General features: G+C 38.5%; 1 protein-coding gene across 2 annotated transcripts in view; it reads right to left on the bottom strand.

The window, feature by feature from the left end:
* The window catches only part of LOC148013792 (Haloacid dehalogenase-like hydrolase (HAD) superfamily protein), a 39963-nt gene extending 20383 nt beyond the window's left edge, over window positions 1-19580 (bottom strand). The window contains exons 1-2 of one of the 2 annotated variants that reach the window (XM_087667834.1): window positions 19356-19580; window positions 19080-19272 (exon numbers count right to left, since the gene is read on the bottom strand). In XM_087667834.1, the coding sequence (XP_087523960.1) occupies window positions 19080-19272; window positions 19356-19489 (327 nt within the window). In that variant the 5' untranslated portion in view covers window positions 19490-19580. The remainder of the gene's footprint in view (window positions 1-19079; window positions 19273-19355) is intronic. The other variant, XM_087667836.1, reaches the window with a different exon arrangement.
* Between the last annotated feature and the right edge of the window lie 4690 nt (window positions 19581-24270).

Here is a 24270-nt window from a genome sequence, read left to right as displayed (position 1 = left end):
TCGAGGCCCGCATACTAGTTTACGGGCGGAAGCTTGGAATAGTGATCCCTGAGGATCACTAGATAGCCTTCGGGCGGATTATGGACAAGCCTACGGGCGGAACTCCTTGTATTTCTAAGATAAAATGATAAAATGTAAAAAAAAGAACTTGCTTGATATTGTTTTTCTATGTCACGTGATAAGATTACGAGAAGGAACCAGTGCTTAACGGGATTAATTAAAGAAGCTGATTGTTATATGTCAAAATAATGTGTTAGATAATTACATAACTAAAACAAACCGAGAAAAGTGCGGAGGATGGGCCATGGGTCCGTCCTACGGTTGGGTGGTCCTGGTTAGCCGGGAACTTTTCTCAAAAATCTCGAAGAACAGCGGGCTGATCATCAAAACGAATAACGAGAGCGATAACCTAGAGTTACGTCTTACCCGATTTACGCTATTTTAAGGGAACGGAATGGGACTATGCCTTATGGCAGAGAGATTGAGCTTTGCATCCCTCTCGTTTCCCATTCTCCTTGAACCAAGTGCAGCGTGAATCCGCTTCAGACCTGGCGTTTCTGCGTAAAGTAGTTCGCTCGGATCTGACGCTAGTTGCTATTAGCTAATGACCCATCAGGAAAATCCTAATTCCGATGGATCCTAAGTGGGAACGGCCAGGATACTTCCGCTACGTGGCAGACGCGGGAAGACCTAGATCACAAAACCCGTAACATTCCATGGGAGTGCCGGGCGGAGTTTTCTAGACATCCTTTCCGATGGACTGCTAAGACGTGTCCTGGATGATACTAGTGGACACGTTACAGACAGTTCACATGCAAGTATACCCCACAGCAAAATGGGATTGCAGAAAGAAAAAACAGACATATTGCAGAAGTTGCACGCGCCTTGATGGCTGAAAAGAATATGCCTAAGCATTTTTTATCTGAGACTGTTCATACTGCTGTTTATATTATAAACAGAACTCCCACAGCTACAGTTCATGGTATGACTCCTGAAGAATGTTTTACTGGCAAGGAGCCTGATATATCACACTTGAAAGTGTTTGGCTACATTGCGTATGTTCATGTGCCAGATGAGTTGCGGAAGAAACTGGATCCAAAGGCTAAAAAGTGTGTCTTTATTGGATACTCTTTAGAGCAAAAAGGGTATCACTGTTATAACCCTGTCACATGTAAGTTCAGAGTGAGCAAGGATGCCATCTTTGATGAAATGAGCAGTTGGTATGCATCAAGTAGTGATGCATTAGATAATGATAATGATCATGACACTCATGTGCAGGCTAAAAAGCAAGAATCACGGACTCTTAGTGGACCAAAGACGTCATCTGGTAGTCCTTGGTTTGGTAGACTAAGAAGTAGCTCTGCATCTTCAAGTGCATCTAGTAGCACTACAGGTAAAGACAAAGGAAAGAATAAAGTGTCAAAAGGCATTGATGCAGTTCTTGATGGAGACTCCAGTGGCTCAAAAGAGCTTGGATGATGAGCTTGGCATTCCTTTAGTGAGGACACCAGGTGTATAAAGAGCTCATAATAATGTAAAGGCTCCATTGAGTGATCTGGTGGTACGCAAATCTAGCAGGGTCAAATACCCTGTTAAAAGATTTGGTTTTGAAGGTTATGCAGCTCACCATTATGCTTATATGGTGAAACTAGTTGAGGATATTGAGCCCACTTGTTTTGAGAATGCTGTTGGTCATGCTCATTGGGATGCAGCAATGGATGAGGAGATGGTTGCATTAGAGGCCAATAAGACTTGGGATCTAGTATCATTGCCGAAGGGCAAGAAAGCTATTGGATGTAAGTGGATTTATAAGATTAAGCACAATGCAGATGGTTCTATTAGTAGGTACAAAGCTAGGCTGGTTGCAAAAGGCTATGCCCAGACATATGGCATAGATTATGATAAAACCTTCAGTCCAGTTGCTAGGATGGCAACTATCAGATGTGTGATTGCTTTGGCAGCAGCCAAAGGTTGAAGGTTGCAGCAAATGGATGTGAAGAATGCTTTCTTGCATGGTGATTTGCAGGAAGAAGTATATACGGATCAGCCAGCAGGTTATGAAGATTTAGAGCATCCCACGTATGTATGCAGGTTGAAGAAGGCGCTCTATGGGCTCAAGCAAGCACCTAGAGCATGGTCTGACAAGATCAGAGACTATCTTGTCAATATTGGCTTTTATGTTTCTGATGCTGATCACTCACTTTATGTGAGAAAGGGAGATGCAGGTTTGGTCATCATAGTCATCTATGTGGATAACTTGATTATTACAGGTGATAGTGATAGTGGGATTGCTGAAGTCAAGGACATTTTGAAGAAGAAGTTTGAGATGAAGGATTTAGGTGAGCTAAGGTACTTCCTTGGCATTGAGGTGATCAGATGTGATGATGATATATGACTGTCCCAAAGACAGTATGGCTTGGATATGTTGTCCAAGTATGGTATGACAGCATGCAAACCACTTTCAGTCCCGTTGGAGCAGAATGTAAAGTTGAGTGTTGATGTTGGGGATGAGATAGAAAACCCTACTATGTTCAGGAGGATAGTGGGGAGTTTGATCTACAAGACCATTACAAGGCCAGACTTGAGCTACGCTGTTGGTTTTGTGAGTCAGTTTATGCAAGTACCTAGAAAGCCACATTTGGATGCAGTCAAACGCATATTGAGATATGTAAAGTCCACATTACATTATGGACTTTTCTATAAGGCAGGTACAGATGTATAGGTGTTTGGATACACAGATGCAGATTGGAATGGTAGTATGTCTAATAGAAGATCTACCAGCGGATACATGTTCTCTCTTGGTAGGTGCAGCAGTTGCTTGGAGCAGCAAAAAGCAATCTACAGTTGCCTTGTCAAGTACAGAGGCTGAGTATAAAGGTGCTGCTATTGCAGCATGTAAGATAGTATGGCTACAAAAGTTAATGGCTGATTTGGATGTGCAGATGGAAGGTCCATTTATCATTTATTGTGACAACATAAGCAATATACAGTTGGCTAGGAACCCTGTGTTCCATGCCAGAACAAAACAGATTGAGGTACACTACCACTTTGTGAGAGAGAAGGTACTAGCACGTGAGATTGACTTGGTGTATGTCAGCACACAGGATCAGATAGCTGACATCTTCACGAAGGCATTGGATACAGAGAAGCTTCAAAAGTTTCGAAGCTTACTTGGAGTTGCAGAGATGCAGTTGAGCTTGAGGGGGAGTGTTGAGATAACAAGCTCAACACATGCGGACATTGATGATGGACCGCCTGGTTAGATAGGTTCACACGTCTACACTTAGCACGTCAGTGGTCATTATGACTCTCACATGGCCACTGACTCGTTACTTGTTATATTCAGGTTGTTACACCTATCTACAGTTGGCATAGTTATAGCGCTAGTCGACTAGTGTAATCGGTTATGCATTGTTTGACTTAGTAGGCCACTTTCCTTTATGTTGTATCTTATCTATACTTTGTGTACATTGTAAAGTGTGTGGAAGAAGAAGAAGAAACCAGCAAGAAAACGTTTTGGCCTCCATCTCTCTTCTTGTCTCTTGAGTGAGCTTCTCCTTGTGCATTCTGTGTGTGTTCGGTGCATCATCTCGAGCAAGTCCCCCCCACCACGCAATTCTTAACACCATACATCAGCATTGTCTCTGACATGCATAGAACAAGCCAATTTTGCCAAAATAGAGCAATTTCAACAAAACCTCCAATTTTTTTCAAGTGCTAGATATCCAAATTGCATGGAATTAAACCTGCATGTACATAAGATAACCAAATGGAGCACAAATTTTGCCCAAACAGCAAAAGCCCCGAATTGCATGGGATCCAATGTGCATCAATGTCCAAAAATTGAGTAAATTTCAGCCCAATTCTTGCATGTACATGGAAAAAAAAACCCAAATGTTGGAGGCAAAATGTCACAAATCCCTACAATTTCTGAGACAGATATCACTGTTGTGTCTTACTCGCACCAAATCTGGACAAATCCCCAAATTTCTAGGGTTCAGTGTGCATAAATTTCAGTGAAATTGAAAATAATTTCACTCAAATGTGAAAAGCCCCAAAATTCCCGAGCAAATGTGCACCGCTCTTGCAATTTCTCAGTTAAATTGTCCAGTTCTGCATTAAGGTCCCCAAATCCGAGAAAAGCCCCAAATTTTCAGACCAAGAATGCACAGATCTAGAAGCTGTGCCTCCACACGTGAAACCTAGTGAAATGGAAAAGGGGATAAAGGATATTTTCTTTTTCCTTTAAAAAAAACCTGATTTTTGAAATATGTGACCAGCAAAGGGAGGAAGGGGGGGGGAGGGGTTTTCCGTTGACCCCATGCACGTCACAGGCTGATTATCGCTTATTCTCCATGGCGCACCGTGGTCTCGCCATCGGCGCTCGTGAAGTCGCATGACGCAGACGCCCGTCGTGTAGCTCCTACTCGTTCGTCAACGCAGTTGTGGCCTGCTCCGTCCGACTGGAGCAATGTCATCAGCTCGTTGACTTACTCGCCGTGCAGTCGCCACGCTAGTTGCGTATCGTCAACTGCCGTCTCGTCGGCAGCCTGAACCAATCGACTGCCTCTTTTGCACTTGTCGATTGCCTCTCCTACACACGAGCTTGCCTACGACTCTCCTGCACCTGTTGACTACTACTCGTCGAACCCACCTGGGACTCTTGCAACACCTGTCATCTGCTTCGTCTCGAGAAGCGTGCACTCCTTGCCACTTTGATACCAATTTATTGAGCTTTAACGCATGAGGATCGACACACATTGCTTGCAGCAGAGAGTAAGAGAGAAAACGTAGAGTAGTGAGAAGAGTGAACACGATTTGTGGATACAATGACGAGTGTACTTCTTTAGGTTTTTGGAGATATATATATATGAATGTACAAGTGTGCTAAGGGTGTGTTCACACCCGAGCACATATAAAAGGCGCGAGGACTCTTTATTCCCAACACTTGTATCTCCTTTTGCATAGCAAGGATCAGTATACAAGTAAAGGGCTTGAAGGGGGACTGCAAGATTACTTTAATAAGTGGGTTGATAGAGATGTTCCGATCATTATGAAACTTGAGTATGATCTCCCCAAGCTTCGTAATCACACTCTTTTATTTGTACTCCCCACTGTAGAGTTATGTGAGACAGCTTCAACATTTGCCTTGGTACGAGAAGTATTTTAATTGTGCTCTAACTTTAGTAAGTAAACAATGAACATAAATAAGTATGTTGAATTTCTTCTTATTCTTTGTTTTAGGGTTTGAATTTAGCTAATACTTCTTAAATCCTAAATTTTAATTCTAATTTCTAACTCTATTGGAATTTGGCAAAAAATGATGGCTATCTATATTCTCTCACAAGATTGTGATAGTAGTCTTGCTAAGAGAAATTAGACCATATGGACTTTGTTTCACACTAAAAAGAGAAACAAAATAAAAACTACCTAGCTTGATAAATTGTTTTTTTGTCATTGTAACTTGTACTTTATTAAGAATTCAAATTATACACTTGAGCCAAAGTAGATAAATATAGAGAATATTAATATAAACAATGTGAAAAACATTCCCATTGTTCGAGATATATCGTGTGTCAATGTCAAGTGATCACAATATCTCATTCAAATATCAATGAACCATGAACATGATCAACTAAGAAGTCTATAAAGTACAAGTCTATGAATCATGATCTACCATCTAATGAGTATCATTCAAAGGTATGTCTTCTATCTCGTTCTCCTCAAGGATACTAGTAGAAGCACTAGTACTACTACAAAAAGAGGAGAGATCATCATGATTATCATCCACCACTAGAGACATAGACATAGAAGTAACTGCACATCGAAGTCGAGCTCCTCTAGCTCTAGGATATGCACGGCTAGACCGTGTCCCATGCACAAGTATAGACATCTCCTCATAAAGCATATTATAGATATCTATCTCCTCTCAAATAGTAAAAAATGTCCTTTGTCTTCTCTATATCAATCTTGTCTGCATTTACATACTTTGACTCAAGTGTATAACTTGAATTCTTAATCAAGTGCAAGTTACAATGACAAAAAACCAATCTCTCAAGCTAGACAGTCTTCATCTTATTTCTCTTTTTAGTGTAAAACAAAGCACGTATGGTTCAATTTCTCTCAGTAAGACCACTACCATAATCGTGTAAAAGCATACAGATAGCCACCATTTTCTGTCAAATTTCAATACAATTAAAAATTAGAATTAAAATTTAGGTTTCAAGAATTATTAGCTAAATTCAAACCCTAAAACAAAGACCAAAAAGAAATTCAACATATTTATTGATGTTCATTGTTTACTTACCAAAGTCAAAGCACAATTATCATTTTTTTCCACTAAGATACAGATTGAAACTGTGTCTCGCGTAACTCTATAGTGGAATATATAAATTAAAAAATATGATTACAAAACTTGAGGAGATCATCCTCAAGTCACATAACGATAGAAACATCTCTATCAGCCCACTTATAAAGCTAATCTTACAGTCCTCCTTCAATTTCCTTACTTATATATTGATCCTCGCTACGCCAAAGAAGATACAAACAATGTGCAACAGCATGGATTGGTTTATGGAACCAATCACATCTCTTATTCCACACCACACGAATGTCCTACATCCTATAGCATTTATGAAAATCAAACCACATATTGATATAAATTATGAACCATAAAAAATCATATATATGATTAAAAATGAGAGATTAAAATAAATAGCCACTGATACACTTACTTATCTCAAGAAAAAAAATATGTTTTTGTCTAACACCTCTCCAATCTTATCCATATACTTGTACAAGAGGTCTAGAGTGCTATCCTCCAGGTCAATTATCCTCAACATTGTATAAATCAGAGTCTCACTTACATAGTTGCATTCTCCCGACAAGCCTTATCCATGACATTTTTGACAAATATCAAAGCTTTTGGCTAATGCCTTACATCCCATACAATCCACTCTCTAGAGACAACCGTCCTCATAAGATCCTAATAGACTCTAACAACCTCTCCACAATAGTAAACATATAAGCAAAACATGTAACTAATGGCTTCAAAAGTTTCAAATCACTGTTTACCCTAAATATAGCATGCAATCTAAGTCTCTTTGTGACAATTTTACCATGATTATGTCTCTTAAAATAGTTATCTCCTTCATGAGTAGATCAAAATAATATGACGCACAAAAAGTCCACATGCTCTTAGAGAGCTCTCTCTCTCTAACAAAGCACCCATAGGCACATAATTATTGTCATGGTCAGTAATAACCTATACTATATTTCCTATGCCAATCTTCAAAATGACAACCATGATATGCCTATAGATTAAAAGACTAATGTAATATTTGCCCTTTCCAACAACCCCCTTATTGTCCCAATGGTATATACTACCACCCTATCCACCCTTAGGATATGGCAAAGGAGTCCATGAAGCATCTAGACCCTCAATAGATACATCTCCACTTGCCTAAGTTGCATCGCAGCTAAGAAACGCGTTTCTTTCAGTTTCAAACTTACACAGAGTTTCTTAAAGTAAGAAATGTTTCTGAGAGTAACAAATATTGGAACCCAAAGCATGGTTTTTTTGACAAAAACTATTCAACAATGTTAAGCTTGGTGATGATGATGTGTAATGACTCATGAGTGCTCAAGCTTATGGATAACTTTTTTGTGATTTTGTCTTGTTATTGGACTTTGTCAATCTAGTATCTATTCTTTTCTTGAGAGTTGATTATTATACGACTTTAGTCTTATTTATGAGTTATTTATGATATATTATGATTCATTCTCTCAATTTTGACATTTTGTCAGTTTGTTTCGAAATGAGAATCATGATGTTGCAACTTGGCTCAATCGATATTATAGATAGACTATTTACATATTTATTTCAATTTTCTTTGTATGATATACATGAATCATAATGTAACGTATTATTCTCAATTGACTATTATCACTCAAGCTCAATTGGCCATTCTTTGTTTGAGAGAGAGTTCCATAGAGGTTTAGGACCTCTTTCCCTAGTCAAAATTATTAAAATCCCTATATTTAAAAACCCGTGTTACTTATTTTACCCTCTTGAAAGGAACTTACAAAATACATTTCTAACATTTTGTACCTAAACATTTTTTATGTTTTTGGTTGCTATACTAAGTTATCTCTGCATATACATCCATAGAGATCTTGGTACCAGCCAAAGCACCAACATCTATACGCACACTACCCCTATTTGGGGCACTATTACCTACTGTAGAAAATGGAACCATAGAATGTGCACTTTGTCATAGAGTATCATCCTCATTTTCAACATTGACCACAAGGCATTGCCACCTCCGATGCTCTAAACCAGCAAACACATCATTAGACACATCAAGGCAATTATCAATATCCTTACCACTAACACAAGCAAAATGATCCTTTACTCATGTAACGCTCCACGTGTGTATGACATGGCAATAGTTGCATTTCCACTACTTTTGAGCCACCACAAGCTCCATAATTGCTAATGATACATGTATGGCTCCAAAATGTGTCCTTCACCATGGTTGTACCTTGCTGAAAATAGAAGAAACCAGTAGCAAAAGTGGAGAACCTAGCTCAAACTAGTGTGAACAACAAAGGACAAAGAGAGGAGAGAGATTGCTCACTGAAAACAGTAAAAAACAGCTGCAAATCTGAGGTAAAACAACTGTAAATAGTGTAGATAAGAAAGAAAAGGATTGGGTAGTTGAAGGATAAGAAATGTAGGGTTTCACGGCTATAGACAGCAATAGATGTGAAAGGGGGAAAGCAAACATCAGCTAAGGAGAGTGATTAACTAAGAAAGAGGGTGAAGAGCAAAAAAAACATGCAAAATCAATACACAATGAGGTGGAATAAGCCAGTCGTTACAAAATTGGGAAAACCCTATCCACCCAAACCACATTCTAGTACCAAAATCTTTTCATTTCAGGAAGCTCGAAACACAATATTATAACACAAGAGAAAAAGAATTTATATCCTTTTATAATTTTGTAAATTTAATTGTTTATTAAATTTGTTTCCTTTGTTAGCTAGATATAAAGGAACATGCATTAGAGTCGACTGTTTTTTATGAGTGGTCATAGGTCATGATAAACCCGAAATATAGTAAAAAAATGATTAAAAATGTGAATTTGGGAGGCACTGAAAAAAGTGGTGCCCCCCCTTTTCCCTGTTTTGCATATGTAGACTAAAATTTTAAAATCCAAGTATCTTTGTGATTATGAAATATTTGTACTTTGTGCATGTGTAGACTAAAAGTTTAAACTGCAACTATCTTTGTATCGAAAACTCATATAAAGATTTCAACATTGTTTTTGTAATGTACTCCTAAAGAGCTTTCACATGACATCCATATTAGGGGGTCCCTAAATTTTAGAAAATCCCTGAATTTTAGGAGATCCCTAAATTTTAGGAGCTTCAAATTTGTCTAAAAATGGTAGTCTCTAAAAATAGAGTTGATATTCTAAAAATAGTAAGTTTTGCGGTCTGGCAAGACTCGCTAAATTTAATTGTTTCTATTCTTGACAATACTCGCCCCAAAAAGAAAGGTCATAGAGAAGAGAGAGCATTAGGACACTTGTCACACAAGCTTCCAAGTGTCCTACCACTTCTTACACCTCATGATATGTGGCTGTGGATGCTTATCTTGTGCTACTCCACTTTTTCTTTTTGCACTAGCTCTCCCCTTTCCCCTATAAAGACAATTCGTTTTTCTTCATTCTACATCAATTTTCTTGGCTTTAAAATCTTGTACAACAACTAAAGATAGCCTAAAGTCAGCCCTATCCATCTACATCGTCATACTCCACTCCACCATCAAATATCCACAAATTCTGTCTTCTTTCACTATTGTTTCATAGGACAACAAACCTCTCACATCTTGTAAAGAGATCTCTTGTTTTTATTGCATAGTTAGTGATGCATGTGTGTATATATCTTTTCATGATCTTATGAGAGTGAGGACTATTTCTCCTCACTCTCTATTTAATTGTAACTGAGCTCATCCTAATTGAGCAAGAATAAATTCATTTCAAAAAAGGGGATTGTTACCCGTCTTCAATCCTCAATCTTGTCTCCATTACTTTTACATTTCCATGGCTATAAATTGTTGTATTCAGCTTAAAGTATTTCTTCTCTCCATTTCTCAAATATTAAGTCTTAAAAACAAACAAATATTATAACTATTGAGTATACTACATTGTTTGGGGTATTTACACTCTATGAGAGTGTGCATTTCTTTTTACAATGGCTCTGGACAGCGTTCACATTGGCCAAGATGTGGCACCCAACATTTACGATGGCAACAATATTTTTCTTGATTGTTTTATTCATGTTGTGCATCCAGCCAATAAATTCATGGCCTTCAAGAGTAGATCAGCCAATTTTGGCTAATTTTGGCTATTTATAGCCAACCTCCACACTTAGCAAATCATTCATAAGTTTATTCTTTGTAGGTTTCAACACACTTTGACATACAAGGACTCTTCTCCATTGTTAGAATTGGCCAATTCTATGGACAGTGCCCAATTGTTTGGTTAAATGGTTTGTAGTGTGAACACAACTACATTAAAAAGTTGTGTCACTACTTCCAGAGTTAGTTTTAGAGATAAATTAACTCTAACTGAGTTATGGATAGGTCTAACTTACTTAAGACCTATCGTACTTTCATTATATTATTCTAGCACTTACATCTTTTGAGTGTCACTCTTGCTCACAGTCTTGTGTTCACACTCTCTCTTCCTCCATCTTCAACATTTAGTATCAACGCTAGACACACGGGTTTTATCTCCCCACCGCTTAGTCGGTGCCACCCATGCGAAGTCTACTGAGCCGACAAAGAAAGAGAAGCTAGTGTTTTGGAGAGAAGAGCTACTATTTTGGAAGAGAGGTTGCTATTTAAGAGGAGTTGCTACAACCATTTTCAACCTGCACGCAATCCCATACACAACCCCACACACATAGCCTCTCTCAGCTTTACTTGTGATATTCTAAGCCCTATTTGCCATTTTCTCAGCCTTGCTCATCATTTTCTTAGCCCTACTTGCCATTTTCTCAACCTTGCTCACCATTTTCTTAGCCCTACCTGCCATTTTCTGCAGATCTGAGAAAAAATGCAAAAACCCTAATTTTTCAAATTTTGGGGTTTTCAAAAAAAATTTCAATTTCTCATTCATCTTGCTCATCTCATACCCAATTTTGAAAAAATTTCCAATTTCTCATACTCCATGCAAAGAAATTTGGGGATTTTTTGTCGACTTTTCCAATTTTTAAACTTTCTCGAAATTTCTTTGAGGAAATTTGAGGCTTATGCCTGATTCAAGTTACCACGCGTAAATCTCCACTAAAATTACCAACATTACACAAGTTCTTCAACATTGGTACGAGAGATTTGAAACATTTCAATTTTTAGCTCCCGCACACATTATGAGGTGCATTACAACTACTAGTTACTGTCGTCATGGATCCCAAGGCAACATTTCTCTAGAAATTCGGACTATATGATATAAATTTCTTCAATTTCTTTGAAATTTTGCTAAGAAATTTAGAGCTTTTTCCCAACATGCATTTCAAGGTAGATGACAAATGGTACAGCAACATTAATTTGCTGTGGCAGTCAAATTTAGCAACAAAGTTTAGGAAAATAAAGTAAAATTTGATGAGACTTGGCATTAAATTGCAGTAAACTACATTTTAGGACACACATTTCAAGGCAAGTGTGGTACAACAATGCATTGCTATCATTTGCAAGCTAAATGCTGATTTGTATGACATTGGACACATTTGGCAAGATTTATGACAATTTGGTACTTTGATCCTAATCCCGTGAGGATTTTTGATACTTGAAAGAGTACATTCTATACTTCAACATTGAAGCATTTGGCTGCTAATTTTTATGCATCATTGACAATATGGCACATCAAGGGCATAATAATCAAACCAACATCCTTGGTGTCCTTACTCAAGAGAACAACCTTGATGGCACAAACTACCCGTTGTGGAGCTTCATGGTGCACAACCTTCTAATGATGAAGGACTTGTGGGACTATGTCACTAGTAATCTGCAATGACCAAGAAGTCTTGCACCTCCAACACCTCAATGTAATGCTGAAGGACATGTTGCTGCTACTGTTGCCCCTCCTTCCCCTCCTACGAAGGATGTGCAAAGGTGGGACTTGAAGGATGCACATGCACTATCTTTGATTGCCTTATCAGTGAAAACTTACAAGGGCTATTATTCCGCACATTCGACCTTGTAGGACCTCAAAGCCTGCTTAGGATGTACTTGAGCGCATGTTTGCAACATGCAATGAAACAAGGATATCCTATCTCCACAAAGAGCTAGCTAATGTAAACATGGATAAGGGTGATAGTATAACAGATCACCTCACACACATACAAGATTTGCGTGAGTAGCTACTCGATGTTAATGAGGTCATCCAAGATACAAAATCGGTAAACATCACACTAAACTCTCTTCTTGAGTCATATCTTGGTTTACTTTGTGGAGGAGGACTATGTCTTTTTTACATGTTGTTTTGATTCTTCCATGGCTGATTCTGCATTTAATATTGCTAAAACATAGTCTTTCACCCACAATGCAAAATGCGGAGTTGTGGCATGCCTGCTATGGACAAATGAGCTTTGGTAGTCTGATAACCCTTTAGAGGTGTCAGATGGTAGATACATTGCCTCCATAGGAGACCCCATCTCCTCATGCATGCGAGGGATGTTTTTTGGGCAAAATGCACAAGTTTTCTTTCAAGAAGAATGGTGTAGTGAGTGCTGTCCAGAAAATGCAGCTTACTCACTCAGATATTTGTGGTCCCATGAGGACACGTGCACTTGGGGGATCATATTTATATTGTCACCTTTATTAATGACTACTCTCGATATATATAGGTGTAAGGGCTGAAAGCAAAATCTGATGTATTTATGCATTTTAAACATCTTATTGCAAAGTTTGAGGCTAAAACTAGCTTGAAAATGCAGTCGCTTCGCATAGATGGAGGGGGGGAGTACATGTCTCGTGCTTTTGAGATATATTTGCTTGACAATGGCATTACGCATCAAGCTACTATAAGATGATACCTCAACAAAATGGAATTGCTGAAAGGAAAATTTGGACACTGATGGAGATGGCTCATTGTGTGCTGAAAAGCAAGGGGCTGCCTCATAACTTTTGGCTAGACGGCCTTCAATGTGCGAATCATGTATTAAATTGTGCACCCACTAAAGGACCAAAGGTGATCACACTGTTTGAAGCTATATATAAGTTACAGTACAATAGTAGTGTTGGAGCTATATATAGCTCACCCTATCTAGGCTAGATCTCACATATATATATATATATATTGTGATCAATATGATGTAGTCTTTGTGAGTGTACATGGTGTGTCTCTTCTCTCTTTATCGCATCTCTATATATCTTCTCTCTCTACATTTCAGCATGATATCAAATGTTGAGATGTAGAGAAAAAAGATATGTAAAGGCGCGAGAGAGAGAGGAGACACACCATGTACACTTCCAAAGACTATTTCATATTGATCACAATCTACATATATATAGGCGAGACCTAGTCTAGATAGGGTGAGCTATATATAGCTCCAACATAAACTACAATGAACTACAAGAACTCAAGAACTCAAAGAATATACTCAAGAAATAGAATCCATATACCAAGGCTCAAGAACAATAAAATAGCACAAACTGTGAGATTGATAGTCTGCACCAATCTCCCTCTCTCCAAGGATTCATGCTAAAGGATGTGTATCTAATGAATGCTTGAATCAATAGGTGACTAAGGATTAGAGACTACTAATAAATAGACTAAAATAATACCACATAAAATGACTAGTCACTAACCATAAACAAGCACCAAAAATCAAGTTAATCGACCTAAAATGACTCTCGCATAAAGTAGCAATGCATATTCATGTACAAACTCGTAGACACCCAGGACATGTGCTTTGTGAACACCCTCTCTCAGTGCTTTGTGAACACCCTCTCTCAGATCATAGGTGTCTAATTACACTATACAATGATAATGACTCTTCATAGTACACACAACAATGACTATCAAATGGGACCATGGATACCCAAGCATTGGGCGATCAAGCCACCACCAAGGTGCTTCAAAAAGACACTAATGTCGATGTGGATCATACCCACCCCTCACCACAAAGAGTAGAAATAGCCATATCTCAATACATGAAATTGATGCCCTACAAAGGCATTCATGACCATGGATTCCCCACCTTCAGTTGGAATCATACCAGTCGCCTCCAACCTAATAGTTTAAAGTAAACCTTAAAGGGTCATAGCTCACATGGTTGACAAAGCCTCGTTTATACATAAGTTGTAACTTCTCCCACACTTCTAAAGGCATCTTGTAGGACGTAACTGCTAAAAGAACTACTTTAGAGATGCATCGAATAAAAGCAAAGTATGCACGAATATATATTCTTCATCATAGTCATCTTCGTCCCAATATAAAAGAGGGCATTTGGGGACATGAGCTAGCTCTTGAAACAACATACCTTTGGTGCTTCTACACAAATCAAGCTTTCATGACAATACTCCAAGTAAGATAATTGGGTTCCTTGCACTTGTCATCAGTAAAGCAACATGGAGGAGCCATTGAGACGAAGTGCAACGAAAATGAAAGAAGGCAAGAGGTTTGAGAGGCATGCACTTGCAAAAACACAACCCAATACCACAAATTCAACAATTCAAGCAGTACATTTCAAAAGACGGACAGAGAAAAATGTAAAGACAATGCAATGGCAGAAGCATGACAACCAACACATATGATCGTTCTCTAAATATGTCCAAATCAAGTTGAAAAAGTAAAATCAACTAAAAACACGGATAAGATTTGCAAAAAGGAAAGTAAAAATGATTACATAATAGCAAAATCAACAACTATAGAAGCAAAATGCCAATTGTCCTAAGAAAAATAACAACAAATTAGATTAAAACACATGCAAATCAACAAAACATAAGGATCAACAACAAAAACCAATGTTGCAAACAACCACTTGATGGCTAAGAATCATCATCTAGCACTCTTTTTTTTTTGCAAATAAAGTGTGGTTAATTATATTACTTCAAAAAAACCTTAAATACAAAGAAGTGCTCCTGCTCAACAAACTAGCTAGAGCTGATACTATATGACTGAGGAGGAGGAGCCCATGGCCAAAGGATCGGAATCGAAGTCTCAGAAAGAGAATGACTTAACTAAGGAATCTACATCCCGCTTCTTCTTGTTCTATGAGGCTGCCAACTCCTTGCAATCCTTCTGCAATATCCCTTCTTACCACAATGATAGCACTGGGCCTTCAACTTCTTCTTCTTGTCACCCCTCCCTAAAGCTATAAAGGCCCATTGAAACCTCCATAATGAGACAAAAGCCTCACCCATAAACGCAAAGAAACCTCATGCTCAAGCAGCATTAAGGACATATGTGTAAAGCTCACAAAGGTAGATTATATTTGCACCTACAAAGCATTCGCTACTCCATCAAACTCTGGGGAAAGCTTGTAGAGTACCCTTCCTACTAGATGTGCCTCCGGAAGAATAAACTACATGTATTGAAGTTAGTCCTATACCTATGTAACACAAAGTGAAAATGACTTAATAATATCCTTCAACTCAAACTTCATTTGTTGAAGCTGTCCATAAAGTCCCACTACACACATGGTGGAGGGTGCCTCGTACAACATTTGAAGCTTTGACCATATTTCTCAAGATGTCCTACAAGAGGTAACCACCAATAGAACTTCTTTAGACATACATCGAAGCAATGCTACAAAATACGCACTGCATCATCCAAATCCCACATAAGCACAGCTTCCTCATGATTGTCCTCGTCAAAAACCTTCAAAAATGAGGAAAAGGACGTTGAGGCCAAGGAACGGCTCCGTATACAATGTACCAAATCCGCTTCTACACAAACCAAGCTTTCATCACAGCAAGTGCACAAAGGAGTTGTCTGGAGAGGAGGAGAAGTAGACAGGATGATGGCAGTAGGCAGCAGTCGCCAAATCAGCAAGAGTGTAATTAGCAAAAAACCACACAGCAAGTACCTAGATCTTGCAATCTGATACCATGTGACATGTCAAAAGCGGTGTAGCAATGGAAGCATAGACGAGTGTTGAAATAAACTCCTAAACACAAGATAGAAGAGAGAAAACAAAAGAACACTATACAAGAAAAGAACTTAGAGATGTGCTCGGTAAACGAAATCCATATACCAAACACAAGACAATCACATACAACAATGAGTCACTCGTTGCATGGACACTGGCACCAACTCCTCTCTCCAAAGAAAGTCCACCTGAAGAATGGTGATGACCATATGATTAAGGGGAAGAAGAAGCCCAAAATAGGCCATAACCAGCAACTGGTTGGCCAGCACTTAATGCTGGCCGACTAGCATAAAATGCCAAAAACCACACGAAATGCCCACAATAAAAATGCCTAAAATCCTAACAAATGTGCCCAGCCATCTAGTACACACAAACTCACACATGAGCTGACAATCCTACTAACAATGTGACCATGGATTCCCGGTCTTTGGCCAGTCTACCAAAGTGTCCCTTCATGTGAGTACCAAACTAGGAGCCAATCCCGCTCTCTGTCAAGTACCAAATCATCATGAACCTGCACGTCGAGGACGTGTCATAGCTCCATTAACCACGTACCATAACCGCTTCTAGTTCCATCTGATTTCGATGAAGACAACCATGAGGAGGCAGTGCTTACATGGGATTCAGATGATGCCCGTGCTTATTCAGCCTTACTTCGATGTATTTCCAAAGAAGTCCTACCAGCGGTCACCTCTTGTACGACGGCTTCAAACGTATGATTGAAGTTACAATTGATGTACGAGACTCCTTCCACCATGCAGGCCGTTACTCTCTATGGCCAGCTCCAACAACTGAAGTTTGAACTTAATAGTATCTTTCAACTCAAACTTCATCTATTAGAACTATCCATAAAGTGTCACTACACATATGGTGAAAGATGCCTCGTACAATATCTAAAGCTTCAGCCATACTTTTGAAGATGGGTTGCATGAGGTAACCACTGGTAGAACTTCTTTAGAAATACATTAAAGAAGAGCAAAATAGGAATGTACATCATTCGTGTCCCATGTAAGCGCAGCTTTCCTTATGGTTGTCCTCATCAAAATCGTCTCAAACTAGAAAAGGACGCTAAGGAAGCGGAATAGCTCCACGAGCAATATACCATAACCACTTCTACACAAACCAAGCTTTCATAATAGCACTTCAAGTTAAATAGCCAAGGCCATGTGACTTATCATCAGTAGGAGTACATAGAGGAGCCATCTCGAGAGGATAGAAAGAGAAGATAGAGAATAGAAGGTAGAGAAAGAGAGAATATAGCCAAATCAATAACAAAGACTACACAAAATGAGAGTTTACACGCAATAGAAACCAAAAGCTCATCAAAAAAGAAGGGTGACTACTGTGAGAAGTTGAAAATATATCCAAAAGATGCCAAAAACAGCAAAAATAACATGTTCAATAGTCAAGGCTAGAAAGCCCAAATGCAAGCTGAATTGAGCAATAAATGTAGCAAATTGACGATTACAAAGCAAGAAGTTGTTACAAGCTAAACGTAGGGCCTTGGACACAAAACGCGTGCTGCAATGAACCACACACAAAACGCATGCTGCAATGGACCACAAACAGCCTAGATAACAAGCAATAGCAGGTCGCCTAACCAGAAGAGGGAAACCAAACTTATAACCAGCATAACAACATCAATAGCAGCATAGATCCTACAGTCTGATAGCATGTCAAAAGTGGATGCACCAATGGAAGTGTATACATATGCTGAAATAGATTGATGAACACAAGACAAAGAAAATAGAAGAACACTGCAAAAGAAAAGAACTCATAGACGGCTCAAGAAATGGAATCCATATACCAAGACATGAGACAGTACAGAACCAATGTGAGTCACTGAATGTGACGGCACTAGCATCCGCTCCTCTCTCCACCTAGAACCTGTAGATGACAGATGAATGATAATAACTATGGAGGAGCGCCTAATTTAGGGCAAAATAATGCCAAAGAATATAACACATCGGCCAACGTTAAATGCTAACCGCCTAGATGAAAAATGCCAAAACCACATCATAAATGACCAAATAAAATGCCTAAATAATCATGAAAATATTATATCATGATGCCCTAGCCCACTAAGTCACATGCGCGGAATCAACCATGAACTAATATATCTCCTAACACTTATTATGGACAACCAAAGATGTAACATGTAGGGTAGGTAAAGCTTTAGTAGACACAAAGTCATTAGGCAAGACTCAATCAAAAATATAGATGTCTTGTAAGTTTTAGGATGCAAAAACTTACCAAAGAGAATCTATAGTTACCTTTAGGCAAGCCCTGAACCAATTAGGAATTGAGGATTACCTCCAAGGGCCGAGATTGAGCAAACATATGGGCCTAATCCAATCAAGAATAGGAAATCCTTTAGCTTAAGCTTTAGTAGGGATCTCTAATTACCTTTATGCAAGACCTTGCTTTACACTAAGAAATATCATCAAAGGATTCACTTCCTACCATGCTTTGGCTTATTGTGTTAGAGCCTTGGGTTGGTGATGTAAAGATTATTGGCATATCCCGCACACTTGAGGCAAGATTGATTACAAATTTCAAAGTTTTTCTATTGCTTTATGTACCAACGTATGTAATGCTTCCCTCTGAGATTCCATAAAGGGTCATTGATCCGAAACGTTAGAAGGATTCTTGAGTTAGTGAGTCGTGATGCTACAACCCATGTAATTTCACAAGGATAACCGAGTGAAAAGAACTTAGGCACATGGACGAAGTGTTCACACACCATCTATATCGGAAGATAGGAGTGACTGCACCACACCCGCAAGGGCACGACACTGTACGTAATATTCAAGCTGCAAGTGGATGTTATTCGGGCCTCCATACATTGGCACGTAGAATACGCTTTGAATTTGGAAAAGCTCGAAGAAACTTCACAGGGAGAGGTCTCCACTTACCATGTGTACAAAGAAAGAAGTGAGGCCAAGCTTGTTGAGGAAAGCGCAGGCTATGTCAGGCGTGGGGGTCCTGGAAGCGATCGCCATCTTGACCTCCTTCTCTCTAAGGGCATTGAGGATGGCCCTTGAGTGAGGATAGAGACGAGGGCTGTCGCTCTTGGAACGGCATTCGCTGGAGAGAAACGAATGAAGACTGAAGGAATTGTCACAGACAAATCGGCCACCCTGTTATCAAGAAAGAGCAGACGAGCTTTGGCTGATAAGCAAAAGACCTACCAGTAGAATGGCCAGAGGGTGTAGTCGAGGTCGAAGACCACGAGACGAGGAAGGACTGGAGCTGCCCCGAGAACGCCAAGCACCTCCGATTTCACGTCCTCCTCTGATGCCATGAAGCCGAAACCGCGCCTCATCCAGACAGAGGCCACACAGACGAGCGCGCGCGCGCGCACAGTCTCTCTCTCTCTCTCTCTCGCTCGCTGTGCCTCTCGAGTCTTGTATGGCCTTACATGCAACGAATCATTCTTAGGCCCAACATAGATGTGGTGAATAATAATTAATTGATTAATTAATTAATTGATCAATTGATTAATTAATTAAATTTCCATGGATAAAACACTGGACACGTGCACCTAAGAGCGATGCTGAAACAAACACCTTTTTACCTCGTCCTAACTCCTGGCACCAAGCACGATATCTAGCCTTCCTCGCTTCCATGTTGCTCCTTGGGTAGGGCTTGCACAAGTGCACGCGCAGAGCGCTAGTTATCTCTTGTTGAATAATATACCAAACATGTCACTTGAGACAATCCTATGTTGTATGTATCCCTAGAATCCCAACAAGGAAAACTAGGCGATGCCTGCTACTCGTGCTTCATGTGGTTCACGACAATGTCACATTCTTGGGAGCAATGAGAAGCAACTGCATTATCCCACAACGTGGTTACTTCCCTTTTTATACAAAAAGAAAGAACCCCATAATGCACTACACACATCATAAGTAATATAAGCCAATAAAATATCGTAATATTTGAATGTGCTCTAAGCATTTTTACAACTTTCAAAGGATGACAAAGCAAAATGTTCACACTGATAACACCAAACATATATGAAAGAAAACATTGCAAACACTTTTTCAAAACACATGAAAGAACACACTGCATAAGAATCGATGATATCTTTACTAGGCAACATAGATGGAGTGGAATAATAAGAATCATAATCTGTGCTAGAATATTACAGCCATAATCAAATTGGGAGCATCAAGTCTTATACCAAACATACAAAGCAATAAAATTGATCTAAAAAAGTTTTCTCTTTTGCAAATTAGCTTTACTAGATAGCAAGGGAGTATCTGTGACATTGTGCAATGGCAAAGCTTGAATGTTTCTTTTGCACAAATGGTTGCTAGCATAGAACTTTCTTTCACTTGCAAACGACACTTAAGTCACTCATCAATAAAAGCCTCCCCAAAAAAACAATTTGAAATTCAATATACAATCTAGCTCCAATCACCTAAATTAGATGCAGATGAGCGAATCTCTATTCCATTGGTCACAATAACGTCAATGTAATTTGATGCACCCAATTAAACATGAAAAATCCAAAAATTCATGATGCTTCCAATATTGAGGGATACACAAAGAATTAGTTTTTTTTTAATTATAAAGGATTCCAAAGGGGCCATCACATAAAAGCATTGGACATATCCCCCATATTGGATCTCAACAAAAGCTAGAGTGGAAGAGTCCAAGTATGGTAGGGTAGACAATCATTCCAAAACATGAGCAAGGCTTTTGTGCATAATTGGATCTTTCAACATTGAAATGAACTACTCATGCAAGCACAGTTGGGTTTTTGAAGTGGGATACTATGCATGGGTGGGGATAGACATATAAAGTAGCAATTGAAGAAGGAAGGATATTGAACACGTTAAGGAATGTAGAAGAAAGCATGAGAACTTTTAATTTAAGAAAGTAAGAATCATCCATTTACTTGTATGCATTAAAACCTCAATGTTATCGAAAGCAATTTTAAGCCACATTCAGGAAATGCACATAACTAATACATTTTCAAGGAAAAATACATGAACCATCTCAACGTTCATCACGAAAGCACTTCTTGAAATCAATAACTAAAGAAAGAAAGACTTGATGGTAAATAGAGGACATTTCAATGTTGAAGGACATACTTTACGCATGTAGAATGTACCAATGAAGTCACACAAATCAAAAATATATAAATTCATGATTTCAGTAGTAAGCATAATATAAGATAAATTAAAGAAGTACGTTTGAGGAAGCCTATATTATGGTTCAAGTGGAATGGAGACCTCGGCCCATTTGTGTCAATAAACCCTCGAACATTATGATAGACATCCTTAGAGATGACAACTCTTTGTGCATTAACAACACTTGTTCTGCAAATATGGAAAAAAACATATTGCAAGTCTCCTTGTAGTCAAAATTGCTTCGACTATCTGTTGCTCCAAAAGAAGGCCGAATTTGCTTAGCAACACTATCCACCAAGTGCCATGTTCCATACATAGCCTCCATTGCACCTCTTTTAGCTCCACATGTGACTCATTAATGACACTATGAATGGCAAGATGTGTACTCTTCATTTCTTGTGCAATATTATGTAGCCATGTAATATTATTGGCCAAGTACTTATGGGCATTTCTAACACAAAGAAACAATCATTCCAATTTGCATCAATCTTATAAATATTGCAAGTAGTAGGATAACTTGTAATTGCATTGACAAGTCTTGGACACTTCAAGTTAAAAGGATGTGCTTGTTGTCCTCCCACTTTGCTTTGTTTTGCAGCTATGGACCCTTTTTCTAGCACTATAAAGGCACTTACACTACAAGAGCAAAATCATAGAAATGGTATCTCTTAAGAATACCTCCAGAAATAGTAACTACCAAAACAAAAGAAATAGGCAAAAGCTGTGAACATAACTTCAACAAAACAATTGAAAGGATGAACAACCAAATTGTTAAAATAATGTGTGAAACATGTAAAAACTAATGCACCTTGTGGATTGGCACCAAGTTGTCATTACAAAAGCCACTCAAATGGGAAATTGCAAAATCATCCATTGAAACACCGTGAAAAAATCATGTGTGAGGGAATTGCAACACACCTGCTATCATCCAAGCAATTTCGACCATTGCCAAGAGAGCGACTCGGAGAGAGAAGCCATTCAATGAAACTCACAATACTGTCGAAGTTGTTTTCTTGCATGGACACTAGCATATTCTGAGGTCATTTTATCACTTTAGTAAGATACTTGGTGTGTAAGCTATTGACGATGAAAGAAAGAGAAGAATGAAGATGAAGAAGATGGATTGAGCCTCCATATCTTGTGCCATCTCCCTTCCATTGCACAACTAAATCGAATCTATTCAAGTGGTATCAAAGTGTAGGAACGAAATATTAGAGTGAGAAGTACAACAAATCAACATCTACATTGGATTCAAAGCTTGAGGCTCGTCATTAAATCAGGTACAATCCTCGTCTAATCCACCCAAAGCAGATACATGAATTTGAAGAGCCATTGGAGCTTGGATTTTGGGGTATTGTTGCTAGATTGAATGCATTTTGGAAGCCATGGAAGGTTGCAAATTAATGTATGATAGCAAGGCTTTGATAATTTTGGGTTACAAATTCGATTCGTGATTGGATGCCGAAAGCTCAGGGGTAGTTGAAGCTTGGGGCTTGCTTGTAAAAAACATGCTTGTTTGTGAAGTAGGGGGGGCTTGAAGTCTATGACAAATAAGAGAAAGAGAGGACTTTTTTTTATGAAGATCATTGCTCATTATGATGATAGAGCTTGAAGCTCTCTACTCAATCGATTAGGATGATCGGTGCAGAATTAATTGCCCCATAAATTCATGCATGAGGCATATCGAATTTGCACCCTATCATTGATGGCTACATGCTGATAATATTGGCTTTAAGCTTTTAATTAAAGCCTTAGACTAAATGCTAATTAAGTCCCCCCCTCCCCTCCCCTCCCCCCTAAGAAAAATCCACTTTTACATTGAGAAAAAGCATTGAACCGGTTTACTCTCTTGGGTGTTCACACAAGAGTCCTATCGAACTATTTATTTTTGAAAGTTTCTTTCACATTAGAGCTCATGTAACTAGTTATTTTTGTGAATTGGTTCACATATGTATTGATATTGTGATGGACAGAACTAGCTTTTTCAAGGACAATAAGACTGTTTCTATGCAACTTTTGGGTGACAACTTGAAGGGCAAAAAATATCATAAAAATTACTATGGATTGAGGTTGTCTGGACCTTTTTTTGAATTAAAAATTACATAAATTTAGGAAAAAATGATCACTTTTAGACCCATACTTTGATGCTTTCTTAGCCCTATGGGCATCGTTTTGAGTGCCCCGTTTTCAATATTTCTTGCTAGATAGTTGATGTATGATATATGGGCATGATGTATGGATGTATGTGACAAAAGCTGGACACACGTATGATAACCATATCATTAGAACTCGGTTCATATATATTTTTAAAGGTATCTTTTATCTCTAATTTAAGCAGTTGTGCTCAAACTTATTCACATGGTTAAATAATAGTTTGAGGCATTACACGTTATTGGTTTTTTTGAAATTGTACCTGTTTTTATAATAGAAATAACATAAATTACTCAAATTCTTGGTGATAAGTTGACTAAGGACACCTACAATGTGTGGTTGTATCGCATGGAAAAAGAAATTTATGGGGAGATGTCTATGGGACCTCATTATAGGTGAAGATGTAGGACCTAAACTTCCTAAAGAGCCCACAAAGGAATAAAAGAAGGCCCACAAAGATTGGATATGTAAAAATAGTAAGTTTTTACATTGGAAATCTATATGCATTTCAAAGACATTGATCTCCCACATCTTGAAGGCTAGTACATGTAAAGATGCTTAAGATAACATTGAGAAATGTATGGCACTATGTAATGGAAGCAATCAACCATGGAATGAAATCTAACTGAAATTGAAAAAATTAACTAAACTACAACAAAGAATTAACAAATCTATTGCACCAAGACATCCTCATCATGTATTAATGGTTGGGGATTCAAGAATACATGACGGCCATGGCTGAGTGCTTCATAGGCTAGAAAGAAGCTAACTCCAAGAAAATGGTAAAGCCAAGATTATTGAATGATCAAAAGAT

Source organism: Lygodium microphyllum, chromosome 26, assembly GCF_053477565.2.
Source record: "Lygodium microphyllum isolate KBCC chromosome 26, Lygodium_microphyllum_v1.1.10, whole genome shotgun sequence".
Classification (NCBI taxonomy): Eukaryota; Viridiplantae; Streptophyta; class Polypodiopsida; order Schizaeales; family Lygodiaceae; genus Lygodium; species Lygodium microphyllum.
This window is presented reverse-complemented; position numbering and strand designations above follow the sequence as displayed.